Source organism: Callorhinus ursinus, unplaced genomic scaffold, assembly GCF_003265705.2.
Source record: "Callorhinus ursinus isolate GAN/ISIS: 27379988/994484 unplaced genomic scaffold, GSC_fseal_2.0 scaffold50, whole genome shotgun sequence".
Lineage (NCBI taxonomy): Eukaryota > Metazoa > Chordata > Mammalia > Carnivora > Otariidae > Callorhinus > Callorhinus ursinus.
The window spans coordinates 5,108,779-5,124,526 of record NW_027397112.1 but is presented as its reverse complement, the minus strand read 5'-3'; the positions used below and the strand labels follow the sequence as shown (position 1 = coordinate 5,124,526).

At 50.3% G+C, this 15,748-nt stretch overlaps 1 protein-coding gene across 2 annotated transcripts in view; it reads right to left on the bottom strand.

Annotated features, from left to right (window-relative positions):
• Window positions 1–15,748, bottom strand: part of WIPI1 (WD repeat domain, phosphoinositide interacting 1) — a 32,203-nt gene that overhangs the window by 6,364 nt on the left and 10,091 nt on the right. The window contains exons 4-8 of one of the 2 annotated variants that reach the window (XM_025890003.2): window positions 13,352–13,448; window positions 5,666–5,763; window positions 5,231–5,323; window positions 4,356–4,426; window positions 3,675–3,782 (exon numbers count right to left, since the gene is read on the bottom strand). In XM_025890003.2, the coding sequence (XP_025745788.1) occupies window positions 3,675–3,782; window positions 4,356–4,426; window positions 5,231–5,323; window positions 5,666–5,763; window positions 13,352–13,448 (467 nt within the window). The remainder of the gene's footprint in view (window positions 1–3,674; window positions 3,783–4,355; window positions 4,427–5,230; window positions 5,324–5,665; window positions 5,764–13,351; window positions 13,449–15,748) is intronic. The other variant, XM_073883213.1, reaches the window with a different exon arrangement.

The window sequence follows — 15,748 nt, the reverse complement described above, 5'->3', positions numbered from 1 at the left end:
TGGTGGAGATAATTCAGAGGGACCTGGTGCGTCCCCTGCAGCCATCAGACTCCATCGCAGGGTGTCTGCCGGACACAGGGGGCTGGCTGCTCTGTCACTGAGCGGTGGGAATGGGTGGGAGCACACCCCTGCCTTCACGCTGCGCACACTGGAGGCGCATCAGGGACCAGGGTGGCCACACGCGCTCCTGGGAGCACCTGCTGCGAGGCCACTTGTCTACAGGGCCCAAGGCTGCACGCTGTTGTGAGCACGCTGCAGCTCAGAAGCACGGCGTTTATTTTTCACTCTGTTTACCAACTGGCTAGGTGGTCTCTGAACAAACCCCTCTGGGCCTTGATGTTCCCATCTGAAACCGAGGGCCCCTTTTAGGGGTTCCACCATTAATCTGTGATCCTGAGCATCACGAAACATACCTGTCCTGCTTGCCCTGGAGCTCTGTGCCAAGGGGTGGCATTTAAAAAGACACATACTGCCTAGGCTCTGCATTCCTGGGGCAGACACGGCACAGAGATATAAAATGTGAGGTGCCATGTGGAGGGTGCAGGTAGGAGCTACTCCAGAACCATGAGGAGGGAGAGGTGGATGGAGTTCCTTCACCTCCCAGTTCCCATCTTCCTCTCTGGGAAACTGGGATAACCTCAGTCAGCGAACACGTCACCTGGCAGGGCCGCCATGAGCACCGAACAGGTGACCCCCAGCCGAAGGGCTCACATCGTGCCTGGCCCACGGCAGACGCTATTTGATAGGATGGTGTCTGCACTGATTGGGGGTGTTCTGGGGCTGGTGGCCGCGGGGCTGGGCTCTGGAGGCAGGTCCAGCTCAGCTGTGGGGTGTGGTGGGACAGGAAGGCAGGAGGGCCCCGCGGATAGAGGCAGGTGAGCAGGGCCTCTGGGAGCCACGGCCAAGCTGGTCTGGCTGAGGTGCCCGAGGCGGGAAGGCCGCGCAGCAGGTAAGGTGCACCAGGAAGGGGCCTTGAACGCCAGGCTGGTGGAGCTGGAACTTTATTCCCAGAGCTGAGGGGCAGGGGGTAACGGTTTCTGAGGAGGGAGGGTCAGGTTTAAAGGAACACTTCCAGAAAACTAGCCCCCTGAGAAGATACAGGACGGACTGGTAAGGAGAACCCAGAAGGAGTGAGACATGACCGAGCAGACAGGAGACATTCAAGGCTCGGTTCGGGGCAGCAGCCAGAGGAATGGGGCGGCGGAGGCCAGTGTGAGCCATCGTGGCGGCTTATACTTCATGGATGGCCAAGGGGAAGGTCAAGAGCCACTCGGGGGAGGAAGGGGCTGTTCCCAGCTCTCTGGATCACTGACGGAAACCGGAGAGCCTGGGCAGGAAAATGAGTTCAAACGGCAACTTCCGGTCTGAAGCCCTAATAATGAACTCAGATGCAGACAGGGCTAAAGCAGTGGCTTGGGGGCCCTCTGTCACGGCGCCTCGGGATTGAAGGGCATCCTAGCAGCCCAGCCGCCCTCCTGTGCTCCCAACTATCACAACAGCTCCCGAAGAGATCTGGGCTTACGTTTTACAAGCTGTCCGAAAAGTGATAGAAGAGTCCAGAAAACAGATCAAAGCTCTAGGGAAACCGTGCAGGGTTCGAAGAACTACAGGACAAACCTGAGCTCTGGGATGCCCGTGAACAAGGGGGGACATTCACGGGGTTCCAGGAAGACTGAGGAGCCGGGAGGAAGCAGCCCCTGGGGTTTCGGACACCAGTGGGGGGGATGAGGTTTCCCGAGAAAGAGCATTGCACTAGCCTGTGGAGGGAAGACGGAACCAGGCCTGAAAAATCCTTGGCACTTACTGACTTGGTTGCTGGTGCCCTTGGATGGAGTTTCAGAGGAAGGGGGACAGAAACCAGGTATGGGTGTCAGACAGACACACACTAATACATACATAACGGTAGCGGGGTACATGTCGGACCGACCTGCTATACTGAACACACAGAAGAGAGGCGGGGCAGCGTATCCTGAAATTAGGTGGAAAAAGTTTCTTTCTCATAGATGTTCTACCACGTTAGGAGCAGAATTCTTTCAGTTACAGAAGAGGGGCCTCTCTTGGCACAATTGTGAAACCCAGCGTGTAAGTAAGTCCTTGGGACATTTCTTAGATGCCCCTGGACTTTCTGCTCTGGAGCAGCTCTAGAAGCTTGGCGGGGTGTAAAAGCGTGGCACTTCCATGTGGACCCTGGGACTTGTAGGCAGGGACGGGCTTTGAGCAACACGTGGAACTGCTCTGAAGCCCAGCTGCCTCAGGGATGAAACTTCTACTCCTGCCTTCCAGGACTCTTGTGGGGAACGGAGGGAGGCAGTGTGTGCAAAGACTCTATAAACTACATAACGCTCTATCAATGTACGAGTCACTGTCATCGCTAACTCCACCACCTGCCTTCCGTGTGTCACTGAGCTCATCGCTAACACCTCATGTTTCAATTTCCCATCATGGCACTAAGGAGTCAGGAGACATGGGGCGTCTGAAGCATTTGCTATGCTACCAGAAGCAGGATCTTGACCTTGGGAAGAGGGCTGGCCAGGGTGACACTGCCACGGACAATGACGGTGGGGTGGGGGGGCGGGGAAGGAGGATCCTTTCCAGTGTGAGATATCTCCAAGGGTAGGCGTGGGCATGCACACAGCAGGTAGTGACCGCTGGGTTCCGGTGCTCACACGCTACCACAGAATTCCTAGGAAAGGCCCCAGGATCCCATGCCCTGATCCCTAAAACATTTGACGGTGACGAAGGAGCCATCTGGTGACTGCATCATGTTCTATGGCTCCGATCACTGGAGGCAGCGAGATTATCCAGTGGGGCTTGATCTAATCACAGCAGCCCATGAAAGCAGAGAGGTCTCTCCCCCCGGCCGCAGACCAGGAAGGCAGAAGGCAAAGCTGGAGCGATCCAAAGCACAGGAAGGAATCCGTGCGGCATTGCTGGACTGAAGGCTTCGTGAGTAGGGAAGCGGGTGGCCTCTTGAGCAGAGGGCCACTCCGGATGCGGGGACCTCACCGGCGCAAGGACCAGAATTCTCACCAGGGACAAGACTGAGTTTGGAAGAGGACTCGGAGCTCCAGATCAGGGCGGCGCTGCCTGGCACCTGGATTTCCGCCCTGGGCGACCCTGGGCGGAGAACTCGGCCAAGCCGTCCTGGACTAGCAAACTGTGACATAATGAACGTGTGCTGCCTTCAGCCATGAAGCCCGTGGCCACTGGGTGCGGCAGCAACAGGAAAGGAATACCCACAGTTGAAGGCACGCAGCGCTCCGGCCCCAGGCGCCGCACTCGGTGGTGGGCAGGGTGGCGGGGATTTGCAGATTACTGTCCCAGCGCTTCGCCGCCCGATTCTTACTGTCTCCTGGGTGCCTGGCACCCCGCTGAACACTTTAGCTCAAGAACTCACTCAGTCCTCACAACCAGCCCAAGACGCATCGGTGATCATTTTGTGCCGAGGTACAGAACCACTGAGTTACCTGCCTGGGTCTCCTAGCACGGGGCAGCCAGGGGCAGAGCCAGGGTGTGAACTCTGTGGGGGTGGGGTGGCCCCGGGTTTTGTACTTCAGGGCACGACACCACCCCTTCGGGGAAGACCTAGCCAGGAAGGCCGAGCGCGTGGCATTCGGAGAGAGCAGAAATCACTTAGGCCGGCCACTCTGGCCCTCGCGGATTTGACGTCTGACCTGTTCGTGAGGTGCTCCAGCTTGAAGATGTGCACGGTCTCGGTGTTGCTTGAGGCACAGAGGAACTGTGAGTCCATGCTGAACACGAGCGAGCTGATTGTCACGTACCTAGGAGCACAGTGACGCAGAGACAGACTCGTGAGCCAGAAAGGTGAGGGTGACTGCTCTCCAGTTCAAAACCAGCTGTGTAAGAAAACTCAGTGTGTCCGGGAGAGTCTAGGTATTCTAAAATCCCCCGGACATTGTGTCATTCATATTTAGAAATTCACACTGGGAAGATTCGTAAAGGGTCACAGTCTCGGGCGGGGAAGAAACAAAGCACGGCGCCTTCCTGTCATCTTGGATGCTCTCCAGCAGCTCTGTGCATCGGTCCCGAGGCAAATGCTACAGCCCCTAGGGTCCCAGCCCATCACACCTGACGAATTACTTTTGGATGGTGACTTGCTCTCTCTCTCTCACTTCTCCTTTGCTAGCTGCCCTCGCACATCAACAAAGGGCTCCCGTGGCTGAGGTCCTGTGCTAGGAGAGCGGCCGTGTTCTCAGGTCTACTAAGCACCCCTGCATGGCGTCTCAGGCAGTTAAGCTCCTCCCTTCCCGCCCCCCCCTCCCCCGACAGCCACCAGCCGTCCCCTGCGGGACTTGGGCGGCTACAGTAAAACGGGTTTCACAGTGAACGCACACCTTTTCATGCCTCTGCGAAACTCGTAGAGCTTTTGCCCGTCAGGTACAGAGAACACCCGGATGACGGTGCCCTGGAAAAGAGAGCAAGGGGACATTTCACACCATTAATGGCTTCAGATGCAGATGTCCCTTCCGAAAGGACCTTGTGTTATTGGTCCAGAACATCTGTCTCTGACGGGGAAGCACAGAGTGTTGGACACAGAGGCTTTTTTGTGTGTATATTGCCACAGAAGTAATTCTTGGACCATGTGTGAAACACGGTTTCCCTTTTCCCTCCTCGCCCTAGCCCAAGGCTCTGTGTGTGTGGACGCTCACAATGCTTGCGCTTCCTAGAATATTCGGTCTCAGCCTCTCAAAATCCATATGTTTTTCACGACATTTGAAATTCAACTCGATCACCTTTCCTGGCCATTCCAGTCAGAAGAGATCAATCTCTCCTGCTAAATAGCACAACATGTTGTTTACACGGTTTATGAAATGCAGCCTCAGGGTGTATCTGGGGAGGCTGTGCGAGCACGCTTCTCAATAACACCACAAGTTTCTCTGTCAAGTATCTTGCATCTCGCATAGCCTAGGTCTTTGTCTGTTGAGTTAATACGTATCCATAAACACAGCATGCACGGGGCAGAGGTTCCCCCTCGGAAATGGATTCCAAGTAGGCTGGGGACTAGCCAGTCCTTGTCCCCAGGCCCAGCTCATCAGATCTTGGGCCCCAAGGGAGCCATCCAGCGGAGCCCCGACAGCGGAGCCCCGACCGCGGAGCCCCGACAGGGGAGCCCCGACAGGAGAGCACCGACCGCGGAGCCCCGACAGGGGAGCCCCGACCGCGGAGCCCCGACAGTGGAGCCTGGTGAAGGCACAGCGAGTGCACTCACTTTTTCAGAAGCGCTCGCTAGTTTGGAGCCCGAGGCATTGAAGGTGATGGCGGCCAGCGTCCCCTCGTGGGCAGCAATCGTGCAGACTGTTTTCTGTTGGTGACAAGGGAAGATGAATACTGATGCTGGGGAAGCAAGAAGATACACTTCCTCTCCCTCCCCTTCCTCTTTTCTTCCGAGATGCCCTCCCCCATCTGCTGGGCTCCCTGTGTCTCCCTCCCTCTCCACCAGGCCATATAGCTGTATGTCCTTTTCTGGTCTACCTAGATTCTGCCTCTGTTTCTATCCCTCCTCCTGCCCTCGGGAAGATGACAGCCAGCTGCACGCCCGATGCCGAGTGATGCTGCCTCGGCTCCCCTTGCACACGGCTCGCGGGACTTCTTGCAGCAATCCCGCCCTGCTCTGTGAAGCTGGCCGGGTGAGCTGCCAACTCACCAGGGAGTGTCCATCGTAAAGCACGATCTCGCCTGTAGTCAGGCTTCCAGGATAGGCCACATACGAATTGGAATGGTTGATTGAGAGGGCACACAGACCTGGCAAAGAATGGACGGCAGATGAAAAGCAGTTTCCCTGGGAGAGATCTGGCCTGGAAAGGGCATCTGAAAACAGCGCGGCTACAGCGCCACCTACTGGCGAGGGGAGGAACGGCTTAGCCGAGCTTTAGGTGGATTATTCTCGTGATCAAGGGAATCCCTTAAAGTAAATTCACACTTGACACTGGCTGGGTCTTCTCTGCAGCAAAGCAGTCAGAACTCGGAATACTGAAAAGTTCTTCCTCACGTTTTACCACAGGACTCTGAAACAACATCTATTTCTCTTTCATTACTCTCTAAGGCTATGAGAGAATTTACTCTTCTTGGCAATAAATCTTCCTACTGTGAACTTAGCCTTCCTGCAGGTGACTACCCGCGGCTGGCCGGTAATATCAAGTTGGAGAACCCAGGAGGTGGAGGGTGGGGGGAAGGACATATTTAGAAACTGTCCATTTCTAAGCCAAATGTCTGCTTTGATAAGGGAAATGAGCAGCTCTAGAGACAGAAGTTCATTTGAGGGCTGGATCTTCAGTTAAGATGGAGGTCTGCCATTGAAACAAACTAAAGAAAGAGGACATTTTGGATCTAAGGTGCTTTGACAATATTCTGGAAGAGTAAACAGCCAATCACACCACTGAACCGACATAAATCATTTTCGTTTATAAGGAGACTCAAGTGGGGGGGAGTTCTAAAAGTATTTAAGTAAAGCATTTTCACAGCAATGGTCCAGATTAATAGTAGAGGTAGGTGTGTGTGTGTGTGTGTGTGTGTGACAGAAGTGAATTCAAGGAATTATTAGAACCAAAAGCATTATCAGAATAAGAACTTTGAGATTAGGCAAGAGAGACATCTTTTTAAATGAAAAAAGCAATTGACATCTTTGTTACAAGTTAGTGTATATGTGTATACACACACACACACACACATTTTTAAAGTAGGCTCCATGCCCAGTGTAGAACCCAGTTCGGGGCTTGAACTCACGACCCTGAGATCAAGATCTGAGCGGAAACCAAGAGTTGGACACTTAGCCGACTGAGCCACCCAGGCTCCCCACAAGTTAGTCTATTAAAGAGGTTTCTTATACAGGTATAAGAAAAACTTGACATCAGGCTAAAATGTACCCAACCTAATCTGCCAGGAGGAGGAGCAGAGAAGAAAACCCAACACTGAGAACTGAAACCAAGGTCCTCCTCCCCACTCCCTAGCTTTGATGAGGACAAAGCCAGGGCTCTGCTCTTATCACTTACCACACAGAACTATGGGAGGAAAGTGACTAAGCACAGAGCCCTCACCTGCATGCTCTGGCATCCTGTAACCTCTGCCTGCACAGGATCCCTCTCAGCCCCAGCCTTAGGGAGAGAGTCTAGAATCTCCTATCTTCCCAGTTTTGCTCTGGGAACCTCAATTCTCCATCTTATCTGGGCTCCTTGCAATCCAAGTGCAATTTCAAGAGCAGCTAGCAGGCGGAAGGCATTCTGGTCTTGTGAAACAGAAGGGAAGAGCAGGGGAGGTTGGGTTGGCTTGCCTGGTGGGTTCCCATAGGGCTACATAGCAGAAGAGATGGCAAGACTGGACGTGGCAACTGGGGAAGGACTTGAGGACCACACCAAGGAGTTAAGACCTTACAAATGCAGTGGGTACGTGCTGGAGGTCTCTGAGCAGGTAGGTTTAAAAAAAGCAGTGTTAATCAAAACCACAGTGAGGTATCACTTCACACCCACTAGGATGGTGATAATCAAAAAGACAGATAATTGGAACCCTCCTACGCTGCTGCTGGGAATGTAATATGGGGCAGTGCTTTGGAAAGCAGTCTGGCAGTTCCTGAAAAGGTTAAACACAGAGGTATCATATAAGCCCCAAATTCTACTTCTATATATACCCAGGAGAAATTAAAACACCAGCCACATAAAAAGCAGTATCATTCATAAGAGTCAAAAAGTAGAAACAACCTAAACATCTATCAACTAGTGAATATGGGTAAATAATGTCCTTATGATGGAATATTATTAGACATAGAACAAATACATGCTCTAACATGGAAGTGAAAGAAGCCTGATACAAAAGACCACATATTATATGATTCCCGTATATGTAATATCCAGAATAGGTCAATCTAGAGAGATGTAAAGTAGATTAGAGTTACCTGGGGCTGGGGACACGGGGTGGTGGTGGTGGTGGTGGTTAAGAGCTATGGAGTTTCTTTTTGGGGTGATGAAAAGGTTCTAAATTGATTGTGGTAATGGTTACGCAACTCTATGAATATACTAAAGGCTATTGAATGGTGGACTTTAAATGGGCAGATCATATGGCATGTGAATTATAGCTCAACAAAGCTGTTAAAAAAAAAAAAAAGGCAGGGTTTTAAGAATATCTCCTTGGCAGAGTTGGGCTGAGGACACAGAGTCCAGATCCAGGTCTGCCATCCACTGTAGGACTCTGGCTGGGTTATTTGTGGCCTTTTGAGGCTCACCTGTTTATTATCCATGACATGAGGGGGCTACCTACAGTGATCTTTCCAGCTTTAACATTCTAAGATGCCAAATCTTCATTTACCTACATCCTCCTTCTGAAAATATCAAGGCCCATCTTTGTGGCAGGGAGAATGAGGTGTTTGAGCAGAAAGCTTGGACAGATAACTTCCAGTTGCCCTGTAGTTTGTTTGTTTGTTTTAATTTAACTGAGGTGTAACTGACATAGACAACATGATATTAGCTTCCGATGCATGACATAATGATCGGATATTTGTCTATACTGTGTCTCGAGGGAGTGACAGTCTAGTGAGTCTAAGTAACATCCATCACCATACACAGTCATGAAATGTTTGTTCTCGTGATGAAAGCTCTTCAAGACTTATTCCCTTATCAACTTTCAAATATGCAATACAGGGCGCCTGGGTGGCTCAGCTGGTGAAGCGACTGCCTTCGGCTCAGGTCATGATCCTGGAGTCCCGGGATCGAGTCCCGCATCGGGCTCCCTGCTCGGCCGGGAGTCTGCTTCTCCCTCTGACCCTCCCCCCTCTCATGTGCTCTCTCTCTCTCATTCTCTCTGTCTCAAATAAATAAATAAAATCTTTAAAAAAAAAAACAAATATGCAATACAGTATTATTAACCATAGCCACCATGCTGGACATTACACCCACGTGACTTATCTGTTTTATCACTGGAAGTTTGTAACTTTTGACCCCCTTCATCCATTTCACATCCCCCCACCCAACTCCCCAACTCCCCACCCCTGGCAACCACCAGTCTGATCTTTGTATCTTTTTTTTTTTTTTGAAGATTCCACATTTAAGTGAAATTATCCAGTGTTTGCAGTATTTGTCTTTCTTTGTCTGACTTCGCCCACTTAGCATAATGCCCTCAAGGTCCCAAATGGCAAGATTTCCTTTTTTTTTTTTTTAATGCCTGCATAACATTCCACTGTACATACATATATACCACATTTTCTTCACCCATTCATTCAGTGGACATGGGCCCTTCCACGTCTTGGCTGTTCTAAATAGTGCTGCCATGAACATGGGGGTGCAGGTTATCTTTCTGGGTTACTGTTTCCATTTTCTTCGGATGAACACCCAGAAGTGGAACTGCTGGGTCATGTGGTAGTTCCGTTCTTCATTTCGGGGGAACCTCCGTCCTGTTCTCTGCAGTGGCCGCACCAGTTTGCATTCCCGCCCACAGCGCACGAGCGTCCTCTTTCCCCCACATCCTCGCCAGCCCTTTGGGTCTCTGTCTTCTTGATAACAGCCATTCTGACAGGTGTGAGTTGATCTTCCAAGCTTCTTTTGTTCGCGTGTAAATATCCCAGAAGGGAAGAAAAGCTTAAACTTTTCGAACCTTCTGTAGTGTCTACCAGAGAGGGGGATGACACTAGATCCTAACAGGGAAAGGATGATGCAGCACAGGCGGACTCTGACACACAACCACTTACCTGAGAGCTTCACCTCCAGGCTGGCACTTCTGCCAATCCACCTGAATTTAGCCAAGGGATCCTACACACCAACCTTCTCAGACTTAATGAAGGTCCCCAGAAATGCTCACCATGAGTTCCTTCGATTTCCTATGCTCCAGTTCTCAGACAAATCCAACCAGCTACAAGAATGCATTTTTGTTCCTTCTGGAAGCCCCCGAGGAAAGCATCAGGAGCTTGCTTCAGGCTTGGCTATTACGATTCTACCTGTCTTCTGTTTCCATGACAGGTGTCACACAAAGCCTTCTTCGGGAAGGAAATAAGCCTTTGTCTCTGATATCATTTTATAACAGAAAAGTCATAGTGTAAAAGATTTGCAGAGTCCAAAAAATATAAAGTAAGAGGAAAAAAAAAGCACTCGTTATTCTAAAATCCAGAGGCTCTTCACTATTCTCAGTATTTGAGCATATTTTCTTCCAGTCTTTTTTCTATAGAGGAATCAGGTTTTGAAATGGCTTTTGGATTTGTTTTAGAATTGACACACATTCTCATAAATCACTGCCGGCTGTAACTTCCCTGAAATTGTTTGGCTGTAATTCTTCTGCAGCTGGAACAGAAGTGCCTGTTATCAGGGCAAGAACCAATGGGAGCATCGGCTGGAATCAGAAGGAAGTCCTATGATTCTAAATCATCCCCATTGTTGGTATTTATAGTACGACTTGACAAACTTAAAGCGAGTTAACAGTGATTTATACATTGCAGTTCCCCCTAGGTTGATTAACGTCTCAGAAGATGCTTTCCAATTTTCAAAAATAGAAGGAAATCTCTGTATTTGCAAGTGTGCTAGGCGACTGCAAACAAGAGCCATTTACCCCACCTGTATTGCCCTTTTCAGAGAGAGCCCTGGCTGGGGAATGAACCGCTACTTTGTTCTGTTACATGCACTGCTGGGTGCTATAGATGGCTCCCTTGGGATTCTGCAGAAGGTCCTAAGATTATGGCACAGCCGAGGTCTGCAGTTGGCTGAACTTGTGTGGAGATCTCCACCCTCACTGCTCAACACACAGATGCTGTGCTGGCAGGAAATTAACTTCGAGCTCCGTCTGGCCAAACCCTTTAAAGGAAACAGCGGGAATGGCCGCAACACAGACACAAGGAAGGAAATTTACAGCCGCAGTAGATACCAGTGCGAAGCCATGGTAGAGCTCTGTCTGTATCATTTATTTATAATTCACTAGGTTACAATCCACTCAGCATCAGTGTGCTCCAGCCAGTTGGACAAGGGACTCTGTTCCCCTTGTGTACCCACGAAGCCCTGATCAAATCAAGAGCCCGAATTTCCATCTTATGTTTTCGTTTAGAAAATAAATGAGAGGATGGGAACAAATAAAGGAGACTCTTGGTCTCTGAAAATTTTACATTCCTGGGTTTGACAGCTCCGAGTCCGCTGAGCGAGGAACTGGTCATGTCCCGGCAAGTGTAACTTTGACCATGGTCAGGCTGCCCTCCAGGCAGGGGCTGGGCTAGGGAGTGAGCCTAACCTTTGCTCTCCGGGGGGCTGCTCGCTGCCTGCCCTCAGTTAATCCTCCCCAAAATAACTCGGTGGGATAACCATTATCATCTCTCTTTTACTGGAGAACAAAGGGAGCTCAGTGGAAATTGATATGATAATTATAAATTTCAGGATTTGAAAAAGTCTCGGCTGTATCTCTCCAAGGAACATCAAAGGTGTCAGAAGACATATTTTGGTCTTTCAACCCGCCCGTGGCCTTTCAGAAGGAAATGCTAGCTCTGTCCTTGAATCCATTCATAACGTTTATCTGAGACGGAGAAAACACCTCCCACCATTTCTAATTTTTCTTGAGATAAAATTATTCCTTTACAAATAATACCCGTTCTCTCTCAAATACAAAAGGCCCACCCTTTCAAACCTTTTTTTCTCCCTGTTTAAACTGCAAAGAAAGAGGCAACCAGTGACTTTTCTGAGCTAAGGAAAACAGCTCCATTTACTAGCAATTAAGAGTAGATGGGGAGAAATTGCTTTTCACGGGAGGAAAGGGCCCAGTCCTTCAGGCAGGCAGCGCTGTCTCGTGGGGTGATCATGTGGCAGCAGGAGCAAAGGAAAGCGATTGCAGCTCTAGCACACCGGCCCCTCCACTGGGCAGGGCCCCGACTATGCCAACTCCTATCTTCCCAGAGAACTGAAGAACCGAGAGAGCTTCCAGGTTCCTGGCTACCTGGATGGTCCCTGTCCCAATCCATCCAGGTCCAGCTCAGGTCCACTCCTGCTGTGAGTTCTGCTTCGAGTCGGCAGCAGCTCCCCTGCCTGCCCTCGCAGAGCAGCACATCTTCCTTTCCGCTGTCTGCACCCCACGGTCCCACCCGGGGTCCCGGCCCTGCGAAGTGCCTGTCTCCGGGGCCTGGTGTGGCTAGATTCCGGGGCCCTGCGGGCGGCGTGCCCTAGCTGCACCCGACAGCACCCTCTGCCGGCCGGGGCACATAGTGCCTCTTCAGTACTGAACCTTTGCAAACCAGTGCCACCTCGCGCCTAGAACAAAACCTGACCATCCGGCAGCTCCTTCACTTACCATCCTCCATTTTATGAAATACGCTTTAAAGTCACCTCAGAATTTTCTAACGGCCTCAATGGCTTTGATCTTTGAAAATATATTATTTCGTGGCTGAAATTTTAAAGCACTGAGGTCGACAGCAAAGAGGGTCTCTATATAATTGAGATTTATCATATAGACAGAGAAGAGGGGAGGAAAGCAGGAATAGGAAATTTTACTGCACGGCGGGCTGTGGGCTGGTCACTTTCACAAACATGAGCTCCTGTAATTCTCAGCTGATCCTGCGAGACAGGTATTCCCACGCCATTTTACAGATAAAAAAATCTGAGGCCCAAAGGGCCTCAGTGACTTGGGTTGGGCCATACAGACCTTGACATTCAGTGAAAGTCAAAGAATTAGGAGACTGCCGTAAATGGAAGCAGTTACTTACCGATACTAAACTGGAATTCAATTCACACCAATTGCTCTGGTGTGATGACCCCCCCACCCTCCCACACAACCAAGCCTCTTTCTCATTTACTGCTCGCTTAGTGAGCTCATACACATCATCTGCTCTTTCAATCTACCAAATCCAATCTAATCCCAGTCTCACATGGGGGACTGGTTCAACAGTGTGGTATCCGAGGGATTTAGTGAAGACCAGTACCCTAGCACATCACCCAAGTAGAGAGATTTCGTTGTAGCTTCATAAAACACATTCTTCGGAGCCTTTCTCCTACTCGTGCAGACACACCAAGTCAAAACCTGCTTCTAATTATTACACCTACTCTGTACTGAACAACCACCGAAAATAATTAGGGGTAAACACCTTTTAATATCAGATGCACGAAATCGCCTACGCCTACCTTAAGCACCTTGACACATTTGCAGAGAATGGGCCCCAGAGGAAAGGGGTTTCTCGAAGGCTGCAGTCCTGAAGGATGCACAGCCTAACATAACTGGGATCTGCCACCATAAAGACAAACCTCCAAGGTAAAAACACCACTGAGACTCGAAACCCATACGAATACTGCTTCGGGTTTTCGGTTGAGGGGGGAGTCCAGCCTGTGAAAGGAGCAGCTGGGTAGGAGATTTGGGGATGGGGTGCATCTCCCCTGACTTTGAAGCTCACCTGTTGGGTTTGCAGGAATATCCAGGATAGTTTTCAGCAGCTTCATGTCTTTGATGTTGTGAATGTAAATGGCCTCCTCCAGGCACACCAGCAGCCTCTGCAATAGAAAGCACTCATCTTTCATGTGAGCCCTAACTTGCTTCTAAGCCTAAAGGTGGAAGAATTTTGATGATCGAGTTGAAGATTACGTTTAGGTATGCACAAGTGCGCATGCACACACACGTCAGCCACCTGAATAGAAGCATAAAATACAAGATCTTAAAAATTTTCATTTAGAAATTGAGATTTTGGGGGAGGGCTCCTGGGTGGCTCAGTTGGTTAAGCATCTGCCTTCGGCTCAGGTCATGATCCAGGGGTCCTGGGATCAAGCCCCGTGTTGGACTCCCTTCTCAGTGGGGAGTCTGCTTCTCCCTCTTCCTCTGCTCCTCCCCGCCCCCACTCATGCGCGAGCGCAGCTAAATAAGACCTTAAAAAAAAAAGAAATTGAGATTTTGTGTGTGAGTGGTACTTTCCCCTCTTTAGAACAGGGACTCCCAAACACTTCCTGATCAGACTCCCTTTGCCATTTAGGACAATTTTTGGTAACCTCTTTGGTTCCTATTCCCGTCAGACAGGCTCCCTTTCCAATGTTCATAACGATGTCTCTGTCTTACACAGGCATGGGTTTCTTTACTCCCTCCGTACCACCAATCTTAGGTTCTGCTCCCTCCCAAGAATTGCCAACTTTACCTTCGTTCCACTCAACTCTCCAGACCCACTTCCGCATACTCTCTCAAGCCCTAGTAAAGGGAATCGGAAAGCCCTTCTGCCCTCATGTGCACCCCCAGCCCCAGGGCACCCTCCCCCTCCCCTGTGATCTTCCCAGTGACCCCCCCCACCCCCCACCCCACCCCAGGCTCAGCTCCTTTCCCTCTCCAGTGCAGGGAGGCCCTTCTCTTCCTTTTCAAATGAGGCTTGCCAGGTGCAGAGCTGCTTCCCAATGGCCATGCTCTCTACCAAGTGGAAACAGCCCACAGGGTTGACGTTGGGTGTGCAAAGGAACGGAATGCATAGCTCAGTCCAAGTGCGGATGCTGGGTGCCGGTGAGGGGCTGTGGGTCGGGAAGGACTTTTTGGTTGGGCGGCTCTTTCCTCACCCCGAGCAGCTGCCCACAGGCCCTGCACAAGCCTGACTCAGCTTCCTCTAAGTTAGTGGTTCTCAGGCTTTGATGAGCCAGCTGAGCACCTGAGGAGCAAGGCCTGGCCTCTCCCTGGAAATTCTGGTTTGGGAGGTTTGAACCGAGTACCCCAGGTCATTGTGATGCACACCTGAGTCTGAGAGCCTCTGTTTTCAGGTCAGATCCTTTTATCCCAAAAGACAACACTTGGGAAAGGAAGGCACCTAAAAATGCTACAAAAAACCCTGGTAGGCTCTCCTCCAGGGAAAAGCCTGCCCTACTGTTTTCCCAGTATGATTTCTCACAGCTCAGAAAAATGGAGACCATCACTTTTACCGAGCAGAAAAAGAAAATGTAAAGGCCTTCCTCAATTTTAATTAAGGCTCTGTGGCCACAGGTCTGGCTGCCAAGGGGTAAAAAAAAAAATTCTAGTAGGGTCTCAAAATTGATGGCAAACATTAGCGTTTCTCTGTGAAACATATTCCCTGATTTATCTGATCACTTTGTCTTTTGCCAGCACTTTCTGTGGTTTGGACTCTAGTACTCTTATGCTTACGTTCTTAGGTTTCTGATATCCTCCTGTGTCCCCACACCCAGTCCCCAGGACACTGGGTCCTCAGCGTATGCCTCTTGTAGGAACAGACTCTACACCAGCTCATCCCATCTGTCTGCCTCTGTCCCACCAGCTGTCACAGCACCAGCCGCCATGCGGCCCAGTCGGTGAATTTCAGGCCACCCCTGCTGGCCATGGACAAGACTTAAATAGGAGGGAAACAGAATACAGAGAGGAGGAGCAAGGAGGCACCATGTCTCAAGTTCACGTGCAAGCACACTTCCAGGGCCAGCATGACCCTGGAAACTGCTCTTTAGCAACCAGTTTTCAATCGTAGCAGAACCCTGGGTGGGGCTTCAACTCTGCTCAGTCCCGGTCACCTTGGTTCTCATCAACTCTGCTAGGATTTAGAAGTAATAACTCCTTTTAGTGATTATAAAAATACTGATAGCATCTGCCCTCAAGCACCCCAGGTTTAGATGTTGCTCCAGAGGCTTCAATCCAGGGAATGTTCATCTGGATAACCAGGGCCCCTCAGAACAGATGGTCGGAGCACTGTCAAAGTTTACATATGGAAATATATCAGGTGCATCGTCTTCATACCTCAATACATTTCCTCAATTAAGGACAAGGGGCATAACATTAACTGAGAGTGGAAAATACCATAATTACTAAATGTCTTCCTTTC